At 40.7% G+C, this 27,107-nt stretch overlaps 1 protein-coding gene across 1 annotated transcript; it reads left to right on the forward strand.

Moving 5' to 3' along the window:
* The first annotated feature begins 7 nt into the window (after positions 1 to 7).
* On the forward strand, positions 8 to 27,013 carry RNF13 (ring finger protein 13). The gene is made up of 10 exons (XM_042881363.1): positions 8 to 115; positions 4,719 to 4,842; positions 7,436 to 7,516; positions 9,646 to 9,771; positions 12,460 to 12,547; positions 16,012 to 16,102; positions 16,251 to 16,356; positions 18,942 to 19,035; positions 24,807 to 24,887; positions 25,590 to 27,013. The coding sequence occupies exons 2-10, from the start codon at positions 4,729 to 4,731 to the stop codon at positions 25,952 to 25,954; spliced, it is 1,146 nt and encodes a 381-aa protein (XP_042737297.1). The 5' UTR covers positions 8 to 115; positions 4,719 to 4,728; the 3' UTR covers positions 25,955 to 27,013.
* Positions 27,014 to 27,107: the final 94 nt, after the last annotated feature.

The raw sequence follows: 27,107 nt of genomic DNA on the forward strand, positions 1-27,107 counted from the left end.
CGGCCCTTGGGGGCGGGACTTCCGCCGCGGCCGCTGGGTGGAGGTGAGCGCGCCATGGAGGCGGCCTAAGTGCGGTTCTCGGCTCCTGGCGCCGGGCCTTGTGCCGGCCCCACAGGTGAGGGAGTGTAGGCTGTAGGGGCGGCTGCCGCGTCCCCCGGCTCCTACCCGCCGCGCGGCGCCCCGGCTTTGCGGCCGTTCGTGCGGCGCTAAGCCCGCCGCTCGTTGCGCAGCGCCTATTCGCTTCCGCCCCGGCCGCCCCGCCTCGCGGTATCGTTGCGGCTCCGGGCGGCGCCTCGCGGTCGGCCGGCGGAGGGAGGCCGGACAGGGCACGAGCGCTCTGCGGGTCGCTGCCGGGCTGGGCGCGGGGCCGTATCGTAGCGCCTCGCGGCCCGGCGCTGTGGTGAAGCGGTGGGGAGGGGCGCTGACCGCAGGAGAGCGGCGGCGGGGAGGAGCGGTGCTGCGGCGGCCGGAGCTGAGCGCGAAGGGCTGTCTGTGCGAGGCGGGTTTGGGTCCTGTCAGCCTCGGGTGGGGGAGGTGGAGGTTGGTGATGATGGGCTGCCGTTGGGTTGTAGAAAGCCGCGGCGTAGGGGTATCCGAGATACACGTGAGAGCTGTGATGGCGTTTGTGCAACTGTGTGCTGCGCTGCTGGGTTTTGGAAGCCTCGGACAGAGCAGTCTGCTGAAAACGCGGAAAACGCCGTCGCTGTGTTTGTGGTGGGGCGGACTCTGATGCGTTCTCTCTGGGCGTTGTAATCCTGTGCAGCACGGAGATGGAATTTCAGGCTATTAAATGTAGATCTGTTTTTTTTCTGCTAAATGGTTAAAACAAGTATTTTCTTAAGAACTGAGGCGTGATCATAAACATATAGGCAGGGAATTGCGCTTTGCTGCCTTTTACTGTGAAAGAAACTGGACTGAAAAATGTGTTTCAGAACATTTACGTTTACGCGTGCTTAGAGCATCTCTGTTTGAGAATAGTTGGCAGGAGCTCCGAGTGCTCTGTCGGCTCAGCGTCCAGCACCAAATCATTTCTTGATGCTCCCACAGCTTGTTGGTGCTGGCAGGTGTGATGTGGTGCTTTTGACAGAGTGCAGGGACTACAGCTACAAGAGTATTTTCCCCTCAGGTTACACGTTCTGATCTGGGAATCAGCTTGTTGGTGTTTAAAGATGGTATTTGTAACACAGTGAGATCCTCACTAAAATGAGAAGCAATATTGCGCTCTCTGCTTCCATAAAAAGTTTAATTAGAAATATATTATCCATTGTGAAGTCAAAAATACTGCTTCTGCCTTATTTCTATGGGAAATGCCTTGGCTGATGTATTTGAAGTTCATGTAGGAGCTTCATGGCCACTGTGGTGCCCTCAGCACATTGCCTCCCCACTCCGGACCTGATGGTCCTGTTCCATCAGGAGGAGGTGTGCAGCTCCTCAGGCTCAGTGTGTTTTGCAAGTTCTGGAATGCGAAGTGGGAAGCAGTCTGAAACTCCCACAGTTACATAATGAGAACCCCGTCTAGAAAAACACGTGTAGGCACTCCGAATTAATGCAAGAGAAGTTAAACTTCATTTGTGTAGTTTGCAGCTAGTGTTTAATTGCATATACTTCTATTTCTGTATGGTGTAAGTTGCTTTACTCAAATAAAGACTGTGGACTACAAATGAGCTGTGAAGTTTCCTGAAGCATAGGGCTTTTTGAGATGTGTTTGAGGCGGTAATTCTTGGGCTCAGAAGAGTTTGTGTGTAACTGGTTGATGAAGAGGGCTATATGTGTTTTTTGTTAGCATGAGCAACTTTATTTCTGTTATTTTGTAATGATACTTAATGCTGTTTTAGTGCTTTCTGTATGTATGATACTGTGATAGTTTCAAGTGTCTGGTTACTTCTGTCATTAAGACAGTTACCATTTTTTTGGATGGTTGCCCTTTTACTCTTCCAGTTTCACAGATGTTCCTGTTGCTGGGGCTGACAGATTTGGGAAGCCAGGAAATTGTAATTTAGAAATAAAAAGTCACATATTTCATAATTCATTACAAGTTCCTTTGATTGTAACTTCTGTTCTTCTAACCAGTTAGAAGTTTCAGAATGCATCATGTGTCTGAATGGCAGCTAGTCATTGTCTCTTTAAAGATTGGATTGTGGCCATAGCAATATTACTAGAAGAAACTGTCAGCTGAAACTTGTCTGGGGGGAGCAGAGGTTGTGATCTTTGGTGTCAAGTTCTGCTTTTGCAGGGAAGGGCATCTAGAAGAGAGGCTGGTTCTTCCTTCCTGCTTCTAACCACCATTGGCTGTGCATGTAGTCGTGGGGCTGTGACTGAGGACACATTTTCTGGGAGGCAGTGATGATCAGGCGGTGCCCTCCTGGCTGACTGTAGTACAGGGTGATGGGGGAGGCTGAGTGGGGGTCATTCCCCATTGCTCTTCCTTATGCTAAAGAGGTTTGTTTTAGGATGGTCGTCTTTGAAGAAAAATGGAAAAAAAATTAAGCTAAAAATATGTTGGCCCCTTCTTCTAGTAGCGTTGTTTGGAATGAACTTCCTGATGGAGTTCTGTCGTTCCTTTTGAAGTTTGTATCCAGCAGATGATGTCAGTGGTCCGGTTGGATTGCAGTGTGGAATTGGTGGTTCTGCTGCACCTGGTTGGGTTGTAAGAGGGTGAGGTGCAGGAATGAAAGCAGTTGTGGTCTCTGAGACGTTCTGCAGACAGCAGTGTTGTTATAATACAGCTATAATAAGTTAGTTTATAATCCAAATCTAGAAAACATCCATCAAGTCAAAATACTCCTGAAGCATTGTAAAATGCTTGTATAGATCAGCTTTCTTTGAAGTAGATTGTGTATCACCAGCACTTCAGTGAAATTGTCCACTGATGATGAGTTCTATTTTGCCAAATGAAAGTTGAGAAAGTACAATGTTTAGCAAAGTCATAAAATAAGTGAGGAGGCAGAGAAACCAAACACTGATTTAATTATATATATATATGTATAATTTTTGTACACTGGCATGGCAGTAAGCCAGCCTTTGTTTTGGGAGCACTGCACAGGAAGGAAGCCTCTCACATGCAATTTATAGGGATGGGGAAGGAGCTCGGGCAGCTGGCAGTCCCTCATGCAGGCTCTGCTTTCTGCTCCCTGGAAATGTCAGCTCTCCTCTCAGCGGCCCATCCTGAAGTTCAGCTTGCTCAACAGCGTGCATCAAAGCTGTGTCAAGCCACACATAACTGCATGCAGTGGGAAAAACATAAAACGGTAGGAATCTTTGAAGTAAAAAGTATTAAAAGGTGCATCTCGTGTAAAGTCAAGGACTGAGACGTGAGGAGGTACTGCATTTGTGGCCAGTGGTGCACCTTCCGTGTGCCCTTTGTATGTCAATAACTGGATTGTTTGATCGCAGTCTTTTTTTTTTTTTTTTCCCCACGCAACCCTGTTTTGTTCAGTGCAGGGCAGTATGCTCTGAAGTGCTGAAGTCGGTTATGGAGGACTGAAACCTCCTTCTCCCTCTTGCCCTCCTGCCAAGTTTTTGGGTGCTTGATTTTCCAATGTAGATAGCAGAATTTTCAGCTTACTGTGAATGAATTTCATACAGTCGCCTCTAGATGATATTACAGACCAAAAAAGTGGCAGTGGGTTACTGGCCCACAGCATTGAGCACTTTGGATGAAAGCTTTCCAGAGGCACCATTTCTCACTGTGTGTGAAGGGATTTATCAAATACCGCAGCTTTGGTCCACGTTACACGTTTGTGTTTTTGGGGGGCTAATAGGATGAAGTTGGTGACTTCAGCAGGGAAGCAAGTATCATTGCTGGTGCAGGAAAGGCTTACAGGCTCTTGTTTTGCATTTTTAATATTTTTGTGGGTAAGCCATATTTGTATGGCATGGCATAATACCAAAATGATGGCTTTATTTCCTCTTACTGCTGCTGCTTGCTTTTTTTTTCTTTTCCTCTTTGACTAATGATAATCAGCACTTTAAAAGAACTGTTTCTGTTTGCAAACTTGCTCCTGCTTTCAGAGAGATAAGTTGTTCCTTTTGCTGCCAGTTTTGCTGAAAATTTATTAACAAAGCAGAATTAACTTCTTTTTAATGCTATGAGTTGTTGATAAGCATATGAGAATACTTTAAAGAGTATTTGTTTTTTAAAGGTCTCAAAAATGCTCATGCTTCAGAGGACACTGAACCACCTGAATTCTGGGTTACCATCCTGCTCACGCAGTGCGTCACCCACTCGTGTGTTTCCCTGGAATTAATACAATTTGCTGATAGTTGCTGCCTACTGAAATTAGCTTTGCAGAGTAAATGGTTTTTAGTGGAATTACTTCAGGCACTTAAGAAACTTTGATGGCTTATGTTTGTGTTAGAAGAATTAAATATTAGAATTAAGCATGTCTAAGGGTAATTAGCAACACGTGAGTGTTCGTTTCTTTGTACCACTTACGTTGCCACTTGTTCCCTGAAGCTTTTTGAAGTGCTATTATTGTAACTTTTGATTTGCACAGGCAGTCCTGTCGAGGTTACATGCTCTTGGTAAATGGGATTCTTTTCTCTCTCTAAAGTAATATAAATTAAAAATTATCTCTCAAAAGTGAAGACAGAATATCTTCTTGCTCTTTTAGAGGGTAGATTTTAGCTGACAGATAGAACTCAGTAAAATGGCAGAGGAAAGTATTGCTACAAGGCTTGATTTTTTTTTTTTTCCCCCTCCCCCCACTGTTTTACAGATATTGAAATATGCTGTTGTCAATAGGAATGCTGATGTTGTCTGCCACACAGATATACACTATTGTGACTGTCCAGCTATTTGCTTTCCTGAATCTCTTACCAGTGGAGGCAGATATTTTAGCGGTAAGTGTGAGAATATTTTTTTCCACAGGTGAAATCTGTAGAATTGAATCTTGTTCTAAATTAATCTGCTAATGAGTAAGTGCAGTAAATTTTGTAATGGGTCATTTGGAAGAGGGTTGCCTTAAGGCTTCAGTTCAATACCAAAATAAGCCTTCCATTTTCAAATGATCTGTCAGGTGTGTGCTCAGATACCCCACAGTGAAAACACTTCATTCATTTAAAGTCGTGTAAGAACTTCCAATCTGAACATGTATTCTATGGCATGTTATAAATCTCTTTGCTTTAGGTTATTTGGTTTAGGTAGCAATTTGTTTTGACGGTGGATGCCATTTTGTAGGGTAACTCTATCCAAATAAAGTAAATAAAATATTCTGCCCATGGCTAGTATTATTTATGTCTGTGCTGGAGCTTTGTCAGTGAAGCTTTTGTGGTGCTGCGCCTACATATGTACGTATTTTAAATAATGAGAATAATATTTTTTGGGTTTTAAATAGTCTTTGTGTTGTTTGTGATGTAAGGCTGATTAATGAACTTAACTCTCAGTGTTAAGGCTAAGGATGCTTTGTGCTATGGTGGGCACTCCTTGGCAGTGACCAATGTCATGTGTCTTGTACTTTTATGGAGGAAGCTATGCATTTGTAGGATAGAAATAACTCAATCTATTCCACTGAAATAATTCTGTCTATATGCTGTAATATCTGTATTCTCTGCCAGTCACAGTGACATCCAAAGTATGTGTTAGTGTCATGTCAGTTAATTTAGGAGAATGGAGTGAAAATCCTTGAAGCAAGTCTTCAAATAAAAGTACGTGAGATCACGGTAACGTGGGGTTCATGAATGCTCAGTTGTGTAATTTGGGTCTTGAAATTGCTACTGCTCTGTTATGTTTTGTAGGTGAAAAAATCTAAGCAGCAGTGCAGATAACTGCTGTTGTGACACTGACATTCTGCAGTGAAATGTTAAACTTGATTTCTACTGCAGACTTGATCTTTCTTTCCCCCTTTCTTTCTAATTTACACACATTTCCTCTGTTCATAATAAAATTTATTTTTATGCTTGCTACTTCCTATCTTAGAAAAAATGTTTTGAAGCTTACTTTAATTTCTCTGTTTAAGCTTCAGCAGGCACTATTCTAAAATAATTCAATCAAAAAAAGAAGTGGATTTATTCTGGGATATTTGGGTAATGACTGATCTATTTTGAGAATGTCTGTTAAACAGGATTTGAGGGGATGAAGCAGATACCTGTTAAAACTGTGCTGTTTGAAAAGGAGACGGTAAAATGCTCAGGAGAATTGAAGGCATACAGATAAGTTATGATTCTGAAAGACTTCTTGGGTTAATGATTGTCTGAAGGGTAAAGTTCCAGGCAAATCTTTTGGTCTGCCTAGCAAAGAAATTCTTTCTTTACTGGTTTAGGTTTGTGTTTATGCTGCTTTGTTCTCACGGGGGATAAAAATAAGTATGTTTTTATCTGCCTCTTAGCTTAAATTGAAACTTGTGATTAATTTAGGGGATAGCATGCATGATGTGAGCTCAGGAAGAGCACTTTGGAGGTAGTAAGTGAGTGAATGGTGAGGACAGCTCACTGGCACAGAGCTGTGCTGCCTAATTTTAGGATGGAAGATCAGGGGGAGAGGTTGTAGAAGCGGATTGATTACACAAAACAAGTGCCTGTCCTTTGAGCTAAGCTCCATTGCTACCTTTTCCCCTTCCACTTTAGTAAAGTCTGTGGAAAGGGAGCTTCTTTGAAATCTTTTCCTTTTGAAAGAATTAAGGTAGATCATGATAGTGTGTTTTTTTTATTATTTTAATTAGAGTTCCCATGTCTAAATCTTACAATTGTGAAATACCTTCTCCCGAGGTAATCGTGATTCTTTCTTGACTATCATGTGTAACAGTTTTATGATACAATAAGCAGTTACTGTAGAATTCACAGCTTTTTCAGGAAACTAATTTTGTTCATTTATTTATTTTACTTACATTGAGAAGAGATTTCAGCTTATGTATGTTCTTTACTTTTTATTGTCTGGATTCTCCATTGCTAACCAACTCATACAGCTATGAAGGATGTCACGAGGAAGGAGGAAACAAAGCTTCCACTGATTGAAGGTCTTTACAGTATTCCTCTGTTTGGAAGTTGAAAGCTGATTGTTTGCGTAGAAGAAAACTGTAGAGCTGTTGAGATTTCTGTTTTGCAAACATGGTATTTGAGTTGTAGACGGAGATTTAATGCCCAGGTTTATTACTTACTAAATAATTCCTTGTTTTGACAACTGGATGAGAAAAGAATGAAGTTGCTGTGTGAGTGAAAGTCCAGTGGAAAAGTAACTTTGTGGCTTCATTGATATGCTTTCAGAAGGTCCTATCTCTGATAAATATTTTCATCTTAAAAAAAAAAAATTTGTTTATGAACAAGAGTAAGTACAAATAGAATCATGGAACGGCTTGGGTTGGAAGGGACCCCAAGGATCAAGTTCCGACCCCTCTGTCACAGGCAGGGCCACCATCCTCTAGACCTAATGCTAGACTAGGCTGCCCAGGGCTCCATCCTGTTGCAAACCTGAATTTTCTTTAAAATTTATTTCTTGTAGTATAACTTCGAAAATGGAACCCAGACCTTTGATGATCTACCTGCCAGATTTGGCTACAGACTGCCAGCAGAAGGCCTGAAGGTATTCTATAAACAAATAAAACCACAAATCATGTCCTGTTCTGCATGTCTACTGTAGTTAACACATATCAAATGTAAGGTGTGTAGATGAATGAAATTCACAGTAAGTAGATCTTGCTGAAGATGAAGTGGAAGGGGACTGTTTATGAGGAAGGGAGAACAAATGTCTTTTCATCACTGCCTATGAAAGCTACAAGATCTGCTTTTTCTGGATGGCTGTGGTAAGTAGACATCCATCCATTCTAATGGCAGTAGTAACTGATGTGGGAAAAAAAAACCCTCACTTTTATCTGTATAAAATAAAATAGAGGAGGTAGTAAGTAAGTTATCCTCTGAGGTAAGTTTATGGTTGAGATTTTGTAGCTGAAGCTTTTTCAATTCCAGGAAAATGCTTATGCTGCATGTTTTCTGCTTGCCTGATAAAAGTATCTTTGCAGTGATGTGAACCATTTACCTTCTGTAGGATCACATTCTGACAGTCAGCATTGGTAAGGCTGTTCATTTCAGATAAACTTTCCTTTTGGTTGTTCTGTACTTGCAGTTATCATCTTGAAAGGCAGTTTAGTATAGCCATCCAAACAGTTTAATTCTTACACAAAGTTTACCCTTCATTATTTTTATTTATTATTACAGAAGTGGCTGCAGAGGGTCAGGCTCAATGCAGGACCTTGTTTGGCTGTTGCTTTTAACAGTGTATGAGTAAATATTTCTGATTGAGATGTATTTGCATTTATTTTGTGTGGGAGTTCTAAGCCATAAACATTTGCGCACGCAATCTTCCCAGTTCCAGTGAAGGGGAATTGCTATAATTTGTGTGCTTGTGGAGATGGTGAATAGCAGATGAGGGCAGAGAGCTGCTTTCCATTTCCTTCTGTCTGTGACATGGAAGGCCTTAAAATTTGGCTGTGAGACATCGTTGGTGTTGCGATGCTTGTCAGTTAAAAAATAGACAAGGATTAAGCTGATGTGGTCATACAAGCCTGGACTCCTTTTTGACTGCATGGTGTCCTATCACAGTGAAGAATAAACTAATGTAAGAATTTGTCTAACAGTAGGAATTTGTTTGCAAATGAAGCTTCAGCAGGACTTTCTTTTCATGTCTAGCAAGATTTGTTATGGGGAGAAACGTAGGTAAAGCTGGTATTGTTTACTGACTGAACTGAGAAGCAGAGCGATTAAGTGATTGCCCTAGGAGTGAACCAATGTAATACATCAGAAATAGCTGTAAGGAGCTTGGGCTCTAACCTTTTTAACTATTAGACCTTAACTAAGACAGACGTGGTCACCTGTGTAGAAGTAAAAATGAGTTCAAGTGCAACACATTCCTGTGCATTTTGACTATCATTACAGACTAAATTAAACTATCTTGCATGGGCCTTGGGCTATGATGACACCCATGGATAATTCCCTTGCAGAATTGACCTGTGACAGTTTGAGTTTGTGTCTGCATCCTCAGATTTTTTTTTTGGAAGTTTGGTCCACAGCTTTCTACAGATGCATATCCTGAGATATAACTGTGCTTGAGACTGGACTGCCCTTTTTTTTCCTCTCAAATAGAAGGTGATGAGTGAGCTTTATTCAAAGGGGAGTTCCACACATGTGGCACTTAAAGTGTAATTGATATGGGGAGTAATGGTTTGCATGACCAGATTTGATCAGACTTTCTGTGTACAGGTAACATTAACATTTTCATGCAGTGCTCATTTTGTTATCATGGATTTTTCTCTCTATACACAACCAGTGTTAGTTCTTCTACATTTCAGTTTTATAATTCTGAGTATGTCTTAGGACAGTAGTTCCACAATGTTGATGTAGTGCATACGGTCCTTTTTGTACAGGGTTGTACTGCAAACTCCAAGTTATGAACTTCAGCTGAAATAAGTGGAAAAACTTTTCTTAACTTTCAGATTTTCCAGATTTCAATATTTTTTATTATAGATAGAAAGATTCTGATAAATAAAAATTAATAGAGATGTAGCAGAAATTTCACAGTGGTAGAACTAAGTTGATAGTAAGAATTTGCTTGGCTACTATTTGAAAATACTGTTTTCTTTCCTTATATTTGTCTGAAAACTGTTTAGTTCAGCTAAAGAGACACAAAGCTGACATTATTCCATTACTGTTTTTCAGGGATTCCTAATAAATTCAAAACCAGAGAATGCATGTGAGCCTATAGCCCCCCCTCCACTGAGGGACAACTCGTCCACTGCTTTTATTGTGTTAATTCGAAGGCTTGAGTGCAACTTCGATATCAAGGTAATATACATATGTATGTTTTGTATTTATTTTTCTAAGAATTTGGTGTTGCTTAGAAAAATAAGTATAGTTAATAGGGTCGATGCTGGTGTGAAAGGGAGGGAGAATTTTATTCTTGTGCAAACAAAAGATCTAAGGCAAATAAAGCCTTATGTTATGATTTAGCTTAAGATTACTTGTTCATGAGCCAGCATGTGTGGCAAATAAAGGTGACTGGTGCTGCAGTTTGTCATATAAAGCATCCATTAGCAGTATTTACTTTTCTTGAAGGGAAATCATAGAATCACAGAGTGGTTGGGTTGGAAGGGACCTGACAGTCCGTCCTGGCCCCACCTCTTCCATGGCCTGGCAGCCCCCCACCAGCTTCGGCTGCCCAGTGCCCCATCCAGCCTGAGCACCTCCAGGGATGAGGCACTCACAGCGTCCCTGGGCTGTGGTGCCAGGGCCTCACTGCCCTGAGAAATGAAAAATTTCCTCCTGACATCTGACCTGAATCTTGTCTCTTAATTTAAAACCGTTCTATCGGTCAGTGTAAAAAGGCGGTCTTCCTTCTTCACTGCCTTTTCTTGTGCCAGTAGCCAGGGGTCACAGGGGAGGTTAGAAAACTGATGTGACCTAAAATCTGTAAGCAGTTTTAATGTTTTGTTCTTGTTTTTATAGCTGGACCTTCTTGCAGCTCTCAGTGAACAATGATAGGGTCACAGTTGATGGGAGTAGGAAACAGTGCCAGGCAAAAACAGGCACTTGTTCATGAGTGGTAGGATGGGAATTATTTTAGTAGGTAGAACAGCTTGATATTGTAAAATATTTATAATATTAAAAGATCAACCTGCTTCTGAAGGGGAGTATTCTGTATGTTATTTTAAAGATACAAAATTAGAATGATTTGTGTTTGGCTAGACTATAACGTTTTCTTGAAAATTAATCTAATATGTATGGGGCAAAAAACTATGCATTAAGAAAGGCAGGATGGTTCAGTTTGTTTTTGACTTTCATGAATGAAAAGAAGATCCAAACATACTCACTGCCATGTAATATATTTAGTTATGTGACACTGTGGTTAAAGTTCTCCCCAGATGGTAGGTTCCACAGTAGGTACAGTTTCACTGCTCATGTTATCTAGCTTACATCAAGCTCTGGAATATCGTGTATTCTATACTTCTAATCTTGTCACAGTACATCTGCATGGCTTACTGGCAAAAGGTAGTGCTAATGATTATGTGCCTTTTACACGTTGTCTTTGCCGTGCCCCTAAATTGATGAGATTATATTAATGCTGAAGGTGTTAATGGAACAGGTCAGAAACTTTGTAGTGAAGTACACTTTTAATCAGAAAAGCAAGTGCTTGTTAGTTAGAAACAACTTCCTTAATTGATTTCAAGACAGCATTTTGACTCTACCCTCAGCTTTTTCTCTCTGATGTTAAACAAAGGAGAATCACATCTTATTGCACAGAATTTTGAGAGATTCTGTTGTTGATGTCGTTGCAGTATTGCATTATATAATTTCAAACGTATCACAGCATTTAGCTCTGATATTTGTGGCAGGAAGTAGTGCACGTGCTGAGATGTGAGCTACATCACATGCCAGCTCTTAGATGGGCATGATGCGGATTTTAATAAAAATGTGAGTTTATTTTCAAGTTCCGTTACTCCTTATTTATTTAAAGCTATAAATAAAGAGGCATAACTGTTCCTTTGTTTTTTGTTGTGTATGAATTTTTACTGGGTCGAAAGTGATCTCCCAATCCTCTCTTCACATCTAGTGATTTCTTACAGGAAAAGTCATGTGTCAGTAGGATAGCAGTAGTCTGGAAGCAAGTGGAAGCAATTTAAAGCCTTTGGGAGTTTGTCTCCTCAGCTGAATACCGGATATTTATGGCTGTTTGTGTTGGGGATCGGAACTGGAATGAGCTCGTTGGTAGGGGTTGTACTGAGCTTTGAACTCCAGCAGTTATTTTCTCTAAAAATGTTCCCGAGCCTGCGCTTACTGTCTGGACTCAGGATCTTGAAATGTGCTGTTGACTTCTTATAGGGATCGCTGCATGTTTTTACATACGTAGAAAACATTTAGCAGTGTAAGCTGGAAGTTGTGCTGCATACTTTCTTAGAGTGGTCTTGGTTTTTATGTCATTTAAATAAATGATATCTCAGTATATTAAAACTATTCCTCTTTAGGCACAAAGGCCAGCAAATACATTGTGAAACGCTGCATCATAGTACTGGGCAAAATCCAACCACTGTTTATGTTTACACCTAAAGCTGATACATATATATCAGTTTATATAAGTATGTATTTATACGTATAAAAATAGTGTAATTCCTCAAGGTGTCTGCATTTGTGCTGGTAATATTACTATGCAGATGGCACTCTGAAGAATGTAATTGTTGGGTAGAGTTGATTGCTGTTTTCTTGTAGTGGAAAATTACCATGCAATAAAAGACCATTTCCTGAATCTGTATCATCATATTAATATGTATTCTAAAAATGAGTTAATTCTTGAGTTCTGGTGCACAATTAGTGTTTGTTTCTTTGGGGCTCTGTGTAACGAGGATGATTTTATTTTCAAAGTGATACTTGTTTTATAAGGGAAAACAAAATTCTGTTAACGTTTATAGCTTCCTGCAAATATACCTGGTGTATTCTGAAGTACAGTTCTTACTAACAAATACGTTGTATGGCTTACAGGTTTTAAACGCGCAGAGAGCTGGATACAAGGCAGCTATAGTTCATAATGTTGATTCTGATGACCTCATAAGCATGGGATCCAACGACAGTAAGTACAGGTATCACTTCTTCTCTCCTGTTTGAAAATCATTTCACCTACCAGAGTGTACAGTATTACATGAGTATTACTGTTCAAAGTATTACGATGAACTGTGACTTAAAAAACAATAACAACAAATGAGCCCCAACAAATAGTCAAAAACATACATTAAAAGTAACAACCACCAAAACAAAAAATGTTCCTGCATTGAATGCTTTAAAGTAAGAACTGTCCGGGTAAGAACATACGTGTTCTTATGTGTTATTTGTGATGTTAAATTTGTATGTTCTCTTGACTGTGTCTTTTGTTTTCCTTTAATTTATAGTTCAACTGTTCTGAGTTAAATGGTTTGATTTATGAGATAGGTTTATGTGATTGATGTGGATAATAGCAAAAGCAGCAAACCCAAAAAAAGCCCTGTACTCCTGGAAAGAACTCCTATTTCAAAATATGACTATTTAGTTGTTTCATTTTGCTCTTGCACCACTGCATGTATTTTTCTATTCCTTGAGCAAATGGATTCTTATTTTATATGAAATACATATTGCATGTATGTATTTTTCAATTTTTCGGTTTTATCATACAATCATAGAATTGGTTGGAAGGGATGTTTCAAGATCATTAGTTCCAGCCCTTCTCTATAGGCAGGGACACATCCCACTAGCAGGGCCTTCAGGAGGATCCTCTCCGTGATCTTTCCAGGCACAGAGGTGAGACTGACTGGCCTGTCGTTCTGTGGATCTTCTTTTTTTTTTTTTTTCTTCTTGAAAATGGGCGTTATGTTTCTCCTTTTCTAATCATTAAGAACCTCACCAGACTACCATGATCTTTCAAATATAATTGATAGTAGCTTGGCAGCTGCATCTGCCAGGTCCCTCAGAACCTGTGGATGGATTTCATTGGGTCTCATGGACTTGTGCACCTTCAGGTTCTTTAAATGATCTCAAACCTGATCTTCGCTTAAAGCTGGCAGATCTGCCTTCTCTAAGTTCTTACCTTTGCTTTCTGCAGCTTAGGTGGTGTGGCAAGAGCTCTTGCTGGTGAAGACTGAAGCAAAGAAGTCATAGAACGCCTCAGCTTTCTCTGCATCCCTTGCGACCAGGTTTCCGGTTTCCTTCCAGAGAGGGCCCACATCTTTCCTAGCCTTCCATTTATCACTGATGCACCTGCAGAATTTCTTCTTGTTCCCCTTTATGCGCCTGGCTAGATTTAATTCTGTGTGTGTTTTAGCTTTCCAAACCTGATCCCTGACTGCAGACAGCTTCTTTGTAATCCTCCCAGATAACCTATTCCCTATAGACTTTCTTTTTGTGTGTCAGTAAGTCCAAGAGCTCTTTGTTGATCCATGGAGGCCTCTTGACATTCTTGCCTGCCTTTCTTTTTCTCAGGATGCACTGATTCTGGACATGGAGGAGATTGTCCTTAAATACTGACCAATTTTCTTGGGCCCCTCTTCCCTCCAGGGCTTTGTTATGTGTCACCCTGCCAAGCTGTTCCCTGAAGAGTTCAAAGTCCGCTCTCATGAAGTCCAGAATAACAAGCTTGCCGTGCGTCTTCTTTGATGCCCAAAGGATCTTGATCTTCCCCATTTTGCAACCAAGGCTGCCCTTTAGCTTCACATTACTCAACATCCCCTCCTCATTGTGAAGACAGAGTTCAGCATAGCAACTTTTCATATAGGTTTCTGTACCACTTGGAAGAGGAAATTATCAACGTGTTCCAGGAACCCCTAAAATTTCTGGTGCCCTGCTGTGTTGTCCCTTCAACAGATACTGGGGTGACTGAAATCCCCAAGGAAGACTGTGTTTTGTGAACATGAAGCTGCTCCTATCCGTCTACAGAGGGCCTCATCCACTCGGTCTTCCTGGTCGGGTGGCCTGTAACAGACTCCCACCACGTTTCCTTCCTCTGCTTTCCCTTTAGCCCTAAGCCATAAGCTCCTCATCTATCCCTAGGTGGAACTCCATGGACTCCAGCTGATTGATGTAGAGGGCATCACCTCCTCCCCTTTTTCCCCTGCCTGTTTTTCCTAAGCAGTTCATACCTGTCCATTCCTACGTTCCAGTCATGAGAGCCATCCCCCCACACATCAATGATGCCAATGACATCAAAGCCTTGTAAGCACATGCACGCCTGCGACTCTTCTTGCTTGTTTCCCATCCTCCATACATTGATGTACAGGCATTTGAGATGGTTTCCCATTGAGGCTGATTTACCAATTGGAGTTCCCTTATCCTGCATCTTTGGTGCTGTCTTACTGGCCTGTGATCCAACTCCAGGCCCAGGGCATCCATCGCTGTCATCAGCCTCAACGTGGGATGATTTGAGGAGCCCTGCCCTGACAATTGTAGTTTAAAGCCCTCCTGATTAAATTGGAAAGCTTGTGCTGTTACTAGCTGTTCTGACTTAACCTTTCTTGGAGTGGTTCTCCTCAGAACATTGTTGTACTCTGTAGTCAAAATGATGTTTTGGTTTTATGGTATGTGTTTTTTGTCTGACCCACTGTTCTGATTTTCTCTAAGGAGTTTATTTTGTCCGATTTTTGAAGGCTATCAAATGTGTAGCAAGAACGTAAATGGAAAGAATCAAAACTCTTTCAAAGTAGAAACACCACTGAGCAAACTAGGAAATTAACAGTCAGCAAACTAAGTGGAAGTAGTCCAGAGTAGTCCAGAAAGCTATGTGAATGTGGTTTTAATGAGTTCTCAACCCATGCGAAACTTATTTTCGGATTTCACTCTGAAGTCAACTGTAGAACAAGATACAACAAATAGGCACTTGAGCAGTGTGGAGAGACATAGAGCGATGTGTGCTTTTGCTTGTGGAACCTGAATACTTTGATGTTGACTTAGAGGTGCAGATAAGCATAAATTGAAGCCAAGGAAATAAATTTTCTAGAACAGGGACTTGACCTTTTGATAATTTTTCATTTGAGTTTCATCCTCTAAGTTTACTATTAATCTTCATTAGTAACTGGAAAAGGAAGAGACACTTCCATTTGGTTTCTTGAAGCTGAAGTAAAGATGTGAAATTTGTTCTGCTTTTTGACCTTTCCAATGTGTGTGTTAATGGTTAGGGTGAAAAGAATGAAAGAAAGTGACTAAAATGTACATGCCAGATCGTAAAGTATAAGTTGCCTGAAATTTTGGATGATATGTAACATGACTCAGTAAGAACTAATGCTCTAGTTAAACATACTCCGATGCCCGTTCTTGTCAGAATACTTTTTTTATGCTCCCTTTAAATGCAATTAATAATTTTGATTTATATACCTGCAGTAATGCCTGTAAATTATTCAGTAGGAAAAATATGCTTATATGACATAAAAATTTAGCATACATGTGCATCAGTCTGTGTTATTACGTTAAAATGTATCCTCATGTTGTGAGAATGTCATAGTGTTCGAGTCTTAACATCTTAAGAGTGCCCACAGTGTCTATAATAGTGGTTTTATTATTCTCATTTTTATACAGTTGAAATTTTAAAGAAGATAGACATTCCTTCTGTCTTCATTGGGGAAGCATCAGCCAATTCTCTTAAAGAAGAATTTACGTATGAAAAGGGGTAAGTTATCCCGTGGCTCGATTTGCCAATGATTGCACTGAATCATGTGCTAATCCTGGTGGTGGTTGTTTTTTCATTGTATTTATTCTTTAATTCACAGTTTATTATTTTCTAACATTTCTAGAAACTGTTATCTTTCTCTCTACAGTGGCCACGTTGTGTTGATCCCAGAGTTCAGTCTTCCTTTGGAGTACTACTTAATCCCTTTTCTAATAATAGTAGGGATCTGCCTTATTCTCATTGTCATATTTATGGTAAGTTGCTCTATTTAGTAACATCCTTTCTTATAAACAGATTGTCACAGAATTGTCACTTATTGAAGTTAAATTAAGTGACACAGTAAAGGAACAGTGAAAGCTGTGTGTGCTGTATATAACTGTACTGCTGTTACCTATAATTCTTTATTATTCTTAGTATGATAAACAGAGACTTTTGGGAAAGGAAAGTCAGGAGACATCAGGAGGTTCTACCTACTGTGCAACAGCTTACAAAGAACTGTCCTCACTGATACTCTTATCACTGCATAAGCTTTTCCCTTTTCACTCCACAAAGAACACTGTGCATTCTCATACACTGAGAACATGTCCCACTTCACCAACCTGGTGTTGCTTAATTAATATTAGTCTCACTGATCCACAACACAGGTCTCGCACTGGTTTTTCACACAGGTACAGTAATAGCCAGCAAGCTCAGAGCCTATTCCAGTATATAGTATATATCCTACAATATATATGCTACCTACAGAGGTTCTCAATTGGGCATGCTGCCAGCAGGAGCAGGGAGGTGATCATCCCCCTGTACTTGACAGTGGAGTACCTTGAGTACCATGTTCAGCATTAAGTCCCTCGCTACAAGAAAGACACTGAGGCCTTCAGTGTGTCCAGAGAAGAGCAGTGAAGCTGTGAGGGGTCTGGAGCACGAGTCTTGAGAGGAGCAGCTGAGGGAACTGGGGTTGTTTCGTCTGGAGAAGAGGAAGCTCAAGGGAGACCTTATGGCTCTCTGCCGCTCCCTGAAAGGAGGTTGTGGCATTGTGGGGGTTGGCCTCATCTCCCACATAACAGGCAGTAGGATGAGAGGGAATGGCTTCAAGTTGTGCCTAGGAGGTTCAGGTTAGATATTAGGAAAAAATTTCTTCTCTGAAAGAGTGGTCAAGTGCTGGATCAGGCTGCACAGGAGGTGGTGGAGTCACCGTCCCTGGAAGTGTTCAATAAACATTTAGGTGTGGTACTGAGGGACACAGTTTAGTGGGGAAATATTGGTGATCGGTGATGGTTGGACTGAGTGATGTTGGAGGTCCTTTCCAACCTTTGTGATTCTGTGGTTCTATAATCTCTGACCAAATTGCGAGATTTTTTTTCTTTTGATAAAAAATAATGCATCAATTGCTCCGTGAAATTTTCTTGAAATATGTCTTTCTGTGTTAGTGTTGTTTATGCTATCAGTTGTGTATTTAGTTGAAATTCATGAGCACATTTGGAGTTAAAATCGTGGCAGCTCTCAAAAAACCATGGAGAAGTGATCAATTAGAGAAAATGTAAAATCCACCAGTGTTTTCACTGCCCTTCTGACCTCAACCATTCCTCATTATCCCAAAAAGATTGATCTTTAGAACTGCAGGTGCTCCACTCACCACAAAAATAGCAGTTTGCCACAGCAGATGTGTATGGCAACTGCTGAGTCCCCACCTGAACCACTGATGGAGCACCTGGGGAAAGGACCTGGTGAGCCCTGGGAGCTGTGTGAAGGCAGTTCAGTGGTGTGAGTGGAAGGGCTGCAGCCTGGCTGCACGGCTCTTAGACCCCATTCAAGGGCTGACTGCCACTGGGGAAGGAGCTCTTTCTGGAGATCCCTCCTTTGTGGAGTTTTACACTGTGAGCCTAGATCTTTGGAGGTGGGTAAGCAGTCCTTTTCTCCTTCTAGCACCTTTTTGTCGCATTAGTCCCTTTGTCAGTACATCTCATACATTACTGTTCCGTTGTGTTGATCTTTCTGACTGTAACAAGATGCAATATTAAACATGTGACGTGGATGAGATAAATTTCTAAAGTGTTTGCATTCAGGGCATAAATAATTTCTTTGAGCAGAAGCCATAGATACAGATTCTCTTAAATTTAGCTTTTAAGAACTTAAGAGCTGGACTTCTTTTTTTCTTACTCTGAATGAAAACAACTACATTTCCGTAATATTAATGTTCACTCTGTGCTGCTGTCAGCCATGGTTTAGCCACTTGTCAGTGTGTTTGCCTTGGTTAAGGACACTTTTTTTTTGTCATATTTGAAAAACTAAGTCATGTAACTTGTCAGGATTAGAAAATGAATGGAAATGGGATTAAGGACTACTAAGAAAATGGAAACAATCTTCAGTATGGCTGAAGACAGAGAGAGTCTATGACTTGAAGTAAATCTCTATCCTGTTCCCCAGGCTACAGTGTAAAACCAGGACTGATGAACGTGGGAATAATCCTCTAAGGAACTCATCATAATTTAAAACTGCTGTTAGCAAAACTAGTCAAGCTTAATAAATTTTATTTAGCCCTGAATTGTGCCTCAATGCCACTATACCTCAGTAGGAGGTTGCAGTAATAGCCACTATTTTATGGAGAGAATATTATTCTTATTTCTTCTCTTCCGAAGAAACTTCTGTATATTCCCTTTCGAGTGCTGTGGTAATCAAAGATGTCCTTTAGGCTTTGTTTGTCTTCATCCTTGAGATGAGAGAAAAGGTGACTCAGCTTGAGTGTCAGTTCCTTTTTTGACAAAGGCTCTCAAGTCAAAACCTTTACCGTTCTTTTGTTCTAACTTACCATTCACACTGTCTTCCTTGTGTCTCATGTTTCCAGATCACAAAATTTGTGCAAGACAGACACAGGGCAAGAAGGAATCGGCTGAGGAAGGATCAGCTGAAGAAACTTCCCATACACAAATTTAAGAAAGGCAAGTGGATTGTTTTTTTGTCTAATTAGAACGCACAGTTTTAATACAAAATATCCCTAATTGGGGGATTTTGATAATTTTGAGTACGTGAGAAATGGTAACGGAGTTTGGGTGAAAGCACACACGAAAAGGTATCTTGACCTTGCTCTCACTGGAACAGAGTTCTAACATTTCCTCAGCAGAAGCAGGGTGGACACCACGTGTGTGCTGTGGGTGAAAATATTTCACAAAGTCTGTACAGAAATTCCTCAAATCTTCCTTGCTGCTCTCATTAACAGTGACAACAGCAGTCAGTCACTGTGGTAGATTACACCTGTAATCTATCTGGAATTGGATAAAAACTAATGGTATGTAAGATGCCTGACGCTACAGACGCTGTAAAAGCAAAGCTGTCTCAGGGGTTTAAATTAACTGCTTTTCCAAAGGAGTGTTCCTTTCATTCACTTACAGTACCTCTGCGAGGGCAAGAGTGTTCAAACTGAGTGCCAAAGTGTTTGTTGTTGTGATTCTTTTTAAAAATCATTTGTGTTCAAGATAGAACAATGAGATAAGAAATAAATCTGTAGCAAGTTTATTTTATTAATTAAATTTCAAAAATGTCCTGAGTTGTTCTCTGTAGCAGTCTGTTGGCTTTTAAAAGTAGAAGAAAATTATATTGTTTTTAAATCTTACCATCCAGTTGCTTTCATGAACGATCTATTGCAACCTATAAGAAGAAAAGCTGGAAAGAGTACTTGATTGATTTCTATGTAACACATGTCAACAGGGATTTGCCCACGCATCAATACTACATTAGAGGATATGCTTGGATTCAAGGGTAGAACTGCTTACTATTCTTTGCCCTTGATAAAGCCACCCTGCATTATTAATAATGCTGCTTTCAGTTTGTGCGAAGCAGGTGTTCAGTTTGAGTGGATACAGGTTTCTGTACAATGTTAGTCAGCTTCGTTTGAGGGGGGAAAAAAGCAAATACCAACCAAATCCCAAAAAACCCTTAAAAAAAAAGAAGTGATAATGCTATAATGATCTGTTGCTATGGATTTAAAATTAATTCTGGAAAAGATTACCACGAGCCAGTGAATATTAATTTTGCTTCCTTTTAGTGATTTCCTCTGAAGATGAATTGTAACAAAAAAAAAAAAAAAAAAAGAAAAGAAAAAAAACGAGCAAGAAATCCATCAGCATGTGGCTTCAAGAAAGTCATTTAATGTGTTTGTCAGATAGTGTGTGCATGTGTGCAGTGTAATAACGATCTCAGGATTATACGACTAAGTAGCAAGTGCATGAAAATAACTTACTTGGCATTTTCCTTATTCTTCCTCTTTCTTTTTGCTGAATCTTTCACAGTATAAATTGTTCAGAGCGCAGTTGGTTGTAAAGCAAACCTGGCTTATCCAGGTAATGATTGCTTTCAGTGATTTACACAGAACAGAAAGCTTTTAGACTTAATTCAAGAGTTTCTGCACCTGGCCTATGATAGTATGAGCAGTTTTGCACAGAGTGGTGTCAGCACAGTTTGCGTAATACTGTGGGCAGTTTCATGCACCATGATATCGGGAGGACACAAAACTATTTGAGTCCAAGGGAGGGCTGCAAAAGTGGGAAGGGTCTGAAGGGCAAGGCGTATGAGGACTGGACTGGCCCCTGGGTTTGTTCAGCCCAGAGAGGATGACACTGGTGGCTTCATGGTGGCCTGCAGCTCCCTCCTGTTCCTCAGCTGGGGGCAGCGGGTGTGGATGGGCTCCTCGCGGCAGCAGTTACAGCCCTGAGCTGCTGGAGCTCAAGGAGCATTTGCACACTATTCTCAGATGTAGATATTTTGGTGCTGTGTGGAGTCGAGCTGGGCTCTGTGGTCCACAAGGGTCCCTTACAGCTTAGGATGTACTGTGATTGTGTGTTAATATTGATGGAAGTGGTTAAGTTGGGTACTAAATCAGCCTAAAAAAGTGTTTAGAAAGTATTGTAGCACTGTTATTCTCTCAAACAATCATTATTCATCTACTGTAAATTATTTAGCGTTAAATAATTTAGTGTTTGAAAGTTCACAGAATTGCAGGGGTTAGAAGGGACCTCAAGAGATCATCAAGCCCAACCCCCCTGCTAAAGCAGGGACCCTACAACAGGTTGCACAGGTAGGTGTCCAGATGGGTCTTAAGTATCTCCATAGAAGGAGACTCTACAGCCTCTCTGGGTAACCTGCTCCAGTGCTCCATCACCCTTACAGTAAAGAAGTTACTTCTGGTTCACTGCTTCTGTCTAGAGTAGAAGCTAAAAAAGCGTCACGTAAAATCATTAAGTGACTATTTCCTCAATTGGCTCCAAAGCACAATTACACTAATGAGCACTTGCAAGTTAAGCTGAAGTTAAGTGCTTATGAAAACTCTCCTGACTTCAGTGCATGTTGTTAATTTCATGTGATACTTAAATTACCTATAGTCCATGTAACATAATCACAGATATATCCTACTCGGAAAAACATGCTTTGGCATATGGACGAATTTGTGTATTCTGTAGGCAGTGGAGTACAGTAGGCACCCATTAGGTACCAGATAAATATCCTAAACATCCATACTTTGTGAGAATATATTTAGTTTGACAGTGTGCTGGAAGGAAACGGATATTTGCCAAAAAGAAAAAAGGACTGCACGGAATCAAAAAATGTTTGCATCTCTTTAGAAAGAAAGACATTTGCTCTTCCTACTGAGATGAGCGCGGAACTGAACCGACTTTATGATACTGATTTTATAAACTGTTGTGGCAAGTGAATTAAGAACTGCTTATGCAGTTGAGTTTTATCCTCAATGCTGCCGTCACAGAAGAATCTAGGCACTTTCATTGGAAGGCTAATAGATGTTATACCCTGTGGTTTCTATAAAGCTCTTTGTATGGGATTTTGGAATTGCTATACCCACAAGACTCAGTGAAGCTGGTAAGTGTTTTAAGTCTGAAATAAGAGCTTAATTTTGTGTAGTCAGACTTGTGTGTGCATTGAGGGGAAAAATAGCCCTTTGTGTGACAAGTAATAGGTTGTAAAAATGTTTTTAAACAAAAACATATTTGGCTATCATGGCTGTTGAGCTTTCACGTACGTGTCTTTGTATGTAGATTGATACATGCAGAAATTGGGGAAATAATGTCAATAGTAGTATCTGAATGGATTTTAAAAATCTGTTCCAGAGTAATTACCGTTCTATAGTATTCCTAAACTGATATTTTTTTTCCTGCAAATGGGATTATAACAGGTCTAATTACTGTTCATTACTGACCCATTTGCCTGATTGCACAGTACAGTGTAGGCTTAATAAAGAAAACTGCCGAAGTCTTGGCAGATTGCGTTCTGGTGCTCATCAGCACATGGCTGTGGTCTGTATGTGATGGGTAACTGTACTTCTGAAAACACTGTATTTATGTATCAAGTAAGAGAGACTTTTGTTTCATTTGCAGTTTATTTAAGCATGATACTTAGGTCGCTCCAGAAGTAATGCTTCCTATTTATTTCCATGGAAACTGCAACAGACACAAAGAATGCAATAATGCTTTTTGATAGAGCAAATTCTCAGCTACAAAATGCAACTTGTCAACATAGTCAGCACCATTGGCAGTGCAAATTCAGCAGTGATTAACAAGAACCTGCATGCCTGCTTGTGAAAGTCTGCAGCAGCAGAGGTGACTGCTGTTGCTGTCAGCGTAGTCATGGGGGTGAAACTTGGGTGTTAATTTGGAAAGTAGTGATGGAGGCACACAGAGAAAGCGTACAGGCCTCAGAGTGCTGAAGGCTCACTGCTGCGTAGGCTTTGCCTTCCTACCCTAAGCCAGGATCAGGTAATGGTGCTAATTAATTTCTTTAATAACCTAGATAAATTCAGCAGATGGACTTCAGCTGATGAGCTTGGCAGGTGCAGGTGAAGCCATTGGGCTCAGAGCCTGTTCAAACCTACTGTGCAGTGAAAGAAGCCTTGTGAAGGTGGGATGAGATAGGCCTGGCTGGGTACAAGGCCTTGATGAGAGCAAGGGAAATGTCTTTGTTGCAGTTAGCCAAAATGCTGTCATTTCTGGCCTCTGTGCTTGAGAACTTGAGCGTGTGTCTTGTTGAGAAAACAGTTGCTTCACCAAGGTCACTTTTTTCTGAACGTGCGTTGTTGCACAGTAGCTGTAGGGGCTGGAGGGGACCTCTGGGATCATGGAGTCCAACCCTGCTGCTGAAGCAGGTTCTCTGCAGCAGGTTGCATTTCCCAGTGAACAAATCTCTGGGGCGTGCCCCAGGATCTCGGGCAGTATCTGGGCTGTCCATCATCTCAGCAGAGCGGGTCATAAATTATTGGTGCTTCCCTTTGCTACAAAGTGTGTACCAGGTAACGTGGATGCAGGCATGCCAGCACCACATGCGGAGCGGATGACTGCATTTATGACAGCATGTGCAAACATGCATTAGATCACCTGATCCTGGAACTAGCCTGTCCCTCAACCAAAGGTGTATTAGTCAAGTGATAAGAAAGCTTGCAGCTCTGTTTGTTGGCACGTGCTTCTGGTTGTGTGACAGGGAGGACGCAACAGGATGATGAGCTGAGCCAGCCTAACTTCTTTCTGGCACCCCGTGATTTGGGCGTCTCCATGTGGGCCATTGTCAGGGGAGTGCAGCCCTGGCACGCTGCTGCAGTTCTGGACTGTGTTAGAAATCATCTGTCTCAAGTGCTTATGGCGTAGTAACAGCATATCCATACACACAGGTGGAATAAGTTATGTGGAAGTGTCTCTTGTACCACGGTACCTCCACCAAGTAACAGTGAAGTTGTGGGATTTCATTTCAAAGCTAAGGAGAGTGATATTAACATGAGCACTGCTGAGTCTACATCTGGAAGGCTGTGTTGAGCAAATGGCCTTGAAGGTGAAGAAGGTACTGGAGCATCTCTCCTGTAAGAAAGGCTGAGACTGGGACTGCTCAGCCTGCAGAGTAGCTCACGAGAATATCTCCAGTGTGAATACATGAAGGGAGGGTGCAGAAAGACAGAAGCAGCTCTTTTCAGTGGTGCCCAGTTCTGGACAAGTATTATGTCTAAATACTGAATTTGAATAGTCAAGGGCATGCATGTTTGGAAGAGAATGTTGATGCTGAGACTTGGTGTTTTACGGCTTTGTTTGCAGTTAACTTATGTGTGAAAGAGGCATTAACTGCTGCTGTAAATGGAAACTTCAGAGGGCCAGCATCTTCCAGGAAAATTGAAAGGATTTGGACTGATGAAAGACCATATTGTAAAATCCTTTAAAGGGGGAAAAAATGCTAAAAGTTGTTTACAGTTTGGTCATATCATATGCCATAGCACCACATAATGTCAGTACTGACAACAGCGTATCTAGTCGCACAGTGATGTAAATTCTCTCATATAACTAAACTGCTTTTATTTATTTTGCTTTATTTTTTCTTTGTTATTTTTCATCAGAATGTTCTGAATAAGTTATTAGTTAGTACCTGTGTGGTAACATGAATCCTAAATTTAAATAATTTCATCTTTGTTTTAATAAGAATGATTGACTGTTGCAGAGAGAGCACTTCTCCCAGTGGGAAACATTTCTTATTTTAATTTATATGGTGGGAAAGTGAACGAGCTGTAGCCCTAATCGGGGAATACAGATAGTAAATTAACAATGTAGCATCCAAGAACTTGCCCCTTGCAAGGACAGGAAGATTAATGAAACAGAAAGAGAACCTATACGCGCGTGTTGGGAGTCTTACTGCAAATCTTCTGAAGTTAAAAGATTCTCATGTGCTGTAGGAGATGAATATGATGTGTGTGCCATTTGTCTGGATGAATATGAGGATGGAGACAAGCTCAGAATCCTTCCATGCTCTCATGGTAAGCGGCTGCACCTCAGGTCTGGCGTTTGCTTTAAAATAGCTATCTAAAATGCCATGTCTGGAGATCTAGACTTGCAATTTTATTTACTTATTTTACCTGAGCACATATGCAAACTGGGAAAAGAGCAAACTTTTTTTGTTGATTTTAAAAGGAAAAAGGGCTAACACTACTAGTCTGCATTTTTCTCTGGATGTGTATAAGAAAAAAACGTTGAGCTTGACACTGTCCCCTAAATGTCTGTATTGAATAGGGAAGCAGATTCTGGAGTTCCGATTTACATATGTGAAAGTAGGCTTTCACTTTCTCCAGGACAATCAAACGATGTAACTTCATGACTAGTGACAGAGAGCCTGAATGATGGGATGCAGCCTGTCCTGAAGCCACATAAGGGCTCTGCCTTGGCTGCACTCAGAACTCAGTGGTGATGATTTTGTCAAATGTGGCCCATTGCAGGACTGCTGTCAGATCCATGCAGTAGAGGAAATGAGTTGTTACCTTACTGCTTAGGTCCTAGATCTTCAACTGTTAGGTGTCCTGTACACAAGAATGGGCAGTCCAACTGCCAGAGAATTTCTAAGTAAAGTTCTGTTTTGAGTTAAATTCTATAATATTCCTGTTTTACTTAATCTGCGAGATGTGTTTCTGTTAAATTGTCCTTCTTAATTAGATAATAATTACACGTGTTTTGTTTTCTAACAGCATATCACTGCAAGTGTGTGGACCCATGGCTGACAAAAACAAAAAAAACGTGCCCTGTTTGTAAGCAGAAAGTGGTCCCTTCTCAGGGGGACTCTGACTCTGAGACAGACAGCAGTCAAGAAGAAAACGAAGTATCTGAAAATACCCCCTTGCTTAGACCGTTAGCCTCAGTTAGCACTCAGTCATTTGGGGCTCTGTCAGAATCGCATTCCCATCAGAATATGACCGAGTCCTCCGAGTACGAGGAAGATGACAATGACAACATTGATAGCAGTGATGCAGAAAATGGAGCGAGTGAAGAAAGCGTAGTAGTTCAGCTCCAGCCCAATGATGAAAGGGATTACAGAGTGACAAATACTGTTTGAGACTACTCATGACGAAAAGTGAATGAGTAAGAGAGTTCTTGAGGCTGTACAACACAAACACTTATGTAGGTGATATATTTTAATTCACCCGGTTCTTCAGTAGGAGCGGTTCATGTAGTTGTTCTATGGGTTAATCATTACAGGTAGATTTATTTTTGATTCAGGTATTCAGTCATGCTTTGTCTTCTCAAGACAGTTTAACTGGACTCCACAATGCTAATGAGTAACGTTAATAGCATCTATCGATAAAAATCTCACACAGGCTACTTTAAACATTGGTATCTGCTGAAATGGGATTTAGGTGGAAATAATTCTGTAGCTACAGCTGGGTTGTACTGATAGCAGTGTTTATTATGTGTATGGTAGGTGTTACCCCTTAAGCCCAACAAAAAAGTCTGTTTGCATGTTTGTGTAGAGTTTTCCAAAAATTGTCACCACTATGAAAAACAAAGCATAGAACAGGTTCTGTATGCTGGTCTGTAAAAAGAAAGCAGAAGAGATTCCACTTTCATCATAAAGTAGTGATTCCAAATAATTCTTTGAAGATTGCCACAATAGCTGAGCGTAAGCTGTCCTGTTGAGCAGTTCCTAGGATAAAGAAACTTAGAATGTATGTTTAGTTTCAAGTAGTTCACAAAATAAGATCTGTTGTTAACATGTTAATTTAGCTTTGTTTGCTACTGCGACGAATGGTCTGTCTGTTCAGTGATGATGTGGGAGCTGGGGAAGGGGGTGACTAAAACAGAGGAGGTTTTGTTCCACATAGAATTTTAGGTAAGTATTCTATTGATCTTCAACTCATATACCTCTTACTGAAGAGCATTTTATGCTACGTTAGTCTGATAAATTGTGTATATAGACAAATTGTTCCTTTCAAATACCTGATTAACAAAGCTCAGTACTTACCAGTGTATCATGAGAAAAGTAAATTATATATAATGCCTCTGTAACTATGTAGAGAGTAACAAAACATGTATAATCCAGATGCAGAGTTTTTTTTATATGGCCTTGAATAAGGAAAGCTTGAAAGAATGTTAATAAACATGTTTTCCACTTTAACTATCAAAAGGAATTTATTTAACTCTCACATTACTTAGATTCATCCTGTGTTTGCCTGTCCTTACTGGTGTGTGCAGTTGAAGTATTTTTAAAG

The sequence above is a fragment of the Lagopus leucura genome, unplaced genomic scaffold (genome assembly GCF_019238085.1).
Source record: "Lagopus leucura isolate 7727_CA_CO unplaced genomic scaffold, USGS_WTPT01 Super-Scaffold_100029, whole genome shotgun sequence".
In the NCBI taxonomy this organism is placed as follows: Eukaryota; Metazoa; Chordata; class Aves; order Galliformes; family Phasianidae; genus Lagopus; species Lagopus leucura.